The sequence below is a fragment of the Garra rufa genome, chromosome 10 (assembly GCF_049309525.1).
Source record: "Garra rufa chromosome 10, GarRuf1.0, whole genome shotgun sequence".
Taxonomy (NCBI): domain Eukaryota; kingdom Metazoa; phylum Chordata; class Actinopteri; order Cypriniformes; family Cyprinidae; genus Garra; species Garra rufa.
The window spans coordinates 20,824,366-20,827,384 of record NC_133370.1 but is presented as its reverse complement, the minus strand read 5'-3'; the positions used below and the strand labels follow the sequence as shown (position 1 = coordinate 20,827,384).

Here is a 3,019-nt window from a genome sequence, read left to right as displayed (position 1 = left end):
ATTACACAGAATTCAGAAACTTTTAGAAAAAAATAAGTCCAATTACAAATCCGATATGACACTTATATATAAGCAACATTATTTAAATGTGAACGTGTTTGTCCTTAAAACACATGACTATGATATGATCTAAATTATTATTAAATATACACAGGTGTGATTAATTATTTAAAATTAAAACACAAAAGTGCACATTTTAGGTGTTTAAATCCTGTATAATTGATTCTCGAGCAAATACTTTAAGCTCTCTTTATAATTAATGGAATAAGGAGATACGGTTAATTAAGGCCCAAGTTATCAATTGTGCTTTGACAATATTTACATGTTGTTAAGGGCATCCAGAGTAAACACCTGATAGGCTACAACTACATGCGCAACGTCACCAGGGCACGCCCCCGCGACGTTCAGATCCTCCTTATAATGGGACAGGTAGGTAGCCAGCCAAACGTATTAGAGACGCATTGTCTATCTCGGGACTGAATGAGACTGAACAGCTACTGAGTTCCCTAACATTTGCAACATGGCTCTTGCAGATGCGATGTTGCCTTCGATAAATACTTTTGCAAGCAACCAGATGTTAGACGAAAAGCAGTCTGAAATTGTTCGGGTGAGTTCAACTTTACGTTTAGATTTGAGGTTTATTTCAAATGTATTTTCCAGCACTCAAAGCGAATTATGATGGTATGGTATAGGTTTTACATGTTTGTTATAGGTTTAAATAATCACAGTTGTCACAAGCTATTGGTAAAAATAACTTTTTGTGTGAAGAGGAAACCGATCGCTTTCGGTATAACTATTATTGAATGGCTATATATATTAGATTTATTAGACGTTTTGTCAAATCATTTAAAGATAGACCCTAGTTGACGTTTGTCAGTGTTTGTGAATGTTTTAAGTTGTCTTCCCCGAAAGTCATTATATAGCCTAATTTACGCGTGCCACATCTTTATAAACAACATGTCTGTTTAGTAGCCTAGCTATAGTTTTTAAAATAATTTGAATGACTGACTTTATTATTTGAAGAAAGTCTTACCCGATTTATTTTTCCCTTCAGGACTGGAAAGTTGACCCAACTAAAACTAGCGCGACAGTTGGAGACATGAGACCCCTCATCGAGGTGGAGTTCAGCATTGTTGAATCTCCACCTTTGACCAAAGACGAGGATGAGCTTTCCAAGTTTTTGGATCTAGAGTTCATTCTGTCCAACTCTGTCACGTCTGGCAATGACAACAACTCAGCGCAGCAGCAGCAGCAGCCGCCCCCATATTCTCTACCGGAGTCACCAGAGAGCTGCAGTACCGTGTACGACAGCGATGGATGTCACCCGACGCCGAACGCGTACTGCGGTAACAACTTTAACGCACGTCCCGGCCACAGTCTGGTAGCCGAGTTGTTTACTCCGGACATGAATTATCAAGGCGACTCGCATGAATATAGTTTAAAAGGACATTTAGATAGGCTGGAGTACACTGAACTACGGGCTCTGAACTCTCGAAGCCATGCTCATGTGCCTAATTCTAATAATGTGGGATACAAAATAAAAACTGAAAACCACGAGCAATCCTGTATGATGGCAAACGACTACGTGGGTCATTATTATGGACAAGAACCTCAACGCGTGATGCAGCATCAGGCGTATGGGCATCATGTGCAACAAGATGTGCCTCGGGACATTTTAGTGAGGAAAGACTGCATCCTAACAGAGATGGGCTCTCACCATCATGTTGACATTGCACACCAGCAGCAGTTCATGAATAGCGCTCCTTTTCCACCTCAGTACGCCCAGCATCAACAGTATCACGGACACTATAACATGTTTAGCGAACCATTGCGGGCAAATCACCCGGCCATGCCAGGTGTGATGCTGACTCCACCCTCCTCACCTCTCCTGGGATTTTTAAACCCAGAAGACAGCAAGCCAAAACGAGGTCGTCGGTCATGGGCACGAAAACGGACAGCGACGCACAGCTGTGAATTCCCCGGATGTGGGAAAACGTACACGAAAAGCTCCCACTTGAAAGCACACATGCGAACACACACAGGTATGTTATGGCGTTTTACAGGCTAAATGTTGTTTTAACTTAATTTGTCAATGTAAACCGATTAGCTAGTGTTTGTACACAATAATAAATATTTCCACCATTCTGTTGACAGGTGAGAAACCCTACCATTGCAGTTGGGAAGGCTGTGGCTGGAAGTTCGCCAGGTCAGACGAGTTGACGCGTCACTACAGGAAGCACACCGGACACAGGCCGTTTCAGTGCCACCTGTGCGAGAGAGCTTTCTCCCGCTCAGATCACCTGGCCCTGCACATGAAGAGGCACATGTAAAATAAAGAGAGAGACTATATGTATTTTAAACGACAAGAGGATTTTATATTGTTAAGACAATTCCTATTTTGGGACAGCAGTTATATGTGAATAGCAGTATAATGTCATTTGATTTAAATTATGACAGTATTTAATAGAAGGAGATTTTTTTTTTTTCATTTAGAAGGTAAATTATGTAGTACTTTCCCAGATGTATAAAAACGGGGCAGGACCCATACTTTTGTATATATGTTTTTTATTCTCCATTTATACATTTGTATTAAGTCAGGGAGTATTTTTCTCATGGATTTGCAGAATTAAAAGACTTGTCTTTTTTGTACTCCAGCCTTTTGTCTCATTTTCTTAAGTTTCTCATTTTGTTGAGTTCTGATTTAAAACTAGAAACTAGAATATAAAGCCTATCACAAATATTTTACTCTATAAAATACTGGGCGAAATATATAAAGCTTTATGTAAATTGAAAATAGAAATGTTTAAAAATTATTAAATCATATATAGCTATTTAAAAATACTGTAACTACGCACGTTCTTACTGAACTACCAAAACTGTAAACATTTTATCTAAAATCAAGCAATTAACTTATGTTACAATACCATCATTTCCAACAATTATAATAGCAATTTTTTTTTTTTTTTTTTTTTTTTGAAAATAGCGGTTGGGAACACAAATACAGTATTATATCCCATGT

At 38.7% G+C, this 3,019-nt stretch overlaps 1 protein-coding gene across 1 annotated transcript; it reads left to right on the top strand.

Moving 5' to 3' along the window:
* Positions 1-464: 464 nt before the first annotated feature.
* klf17 (Kruppel like factor 17) lies at positions 465-2,649 on the top strand. The gene is made up of 3 exons (XM_073849628.1): positions 465-607; positions 1,055-2,042; positions 2,155-2,649. Exons 1-3 carry the CDS (start codon positions 521-523, stop codon positions 2,328-2,330), a joined length of 1,251 nt encoding a protein of 416 aa, XP_073705729.1. The 5' UTR covers positions 465-520; the 3' UTR covers positions 2,331-2,649.
* Positions 2,650-3,019: the final 370 nt, after the last annotated feature.

Coding starts and splice junctions, on each gene's coding strand:
- klf17 (XM_073849628.1), top strand. CDS start 521: ATGGCTCTTGCAGATGCGATGTTGCCTTCGATAAATACTTTTGCAAGC. Junction 608..1,054: donor AGCAGTCTGAAATTGTTCGG/GTGAGTTCAACT, acceptor TTTTCCCTTCAG/GACTGGAAAGTTGACCCAAC. Junction 2,043..2,154: donor ACACATGCGAACACACACAG/GTATGTTATGGC, acceptor TTCTGTTGACAG/GTGAGAAACCCTACCATTGC.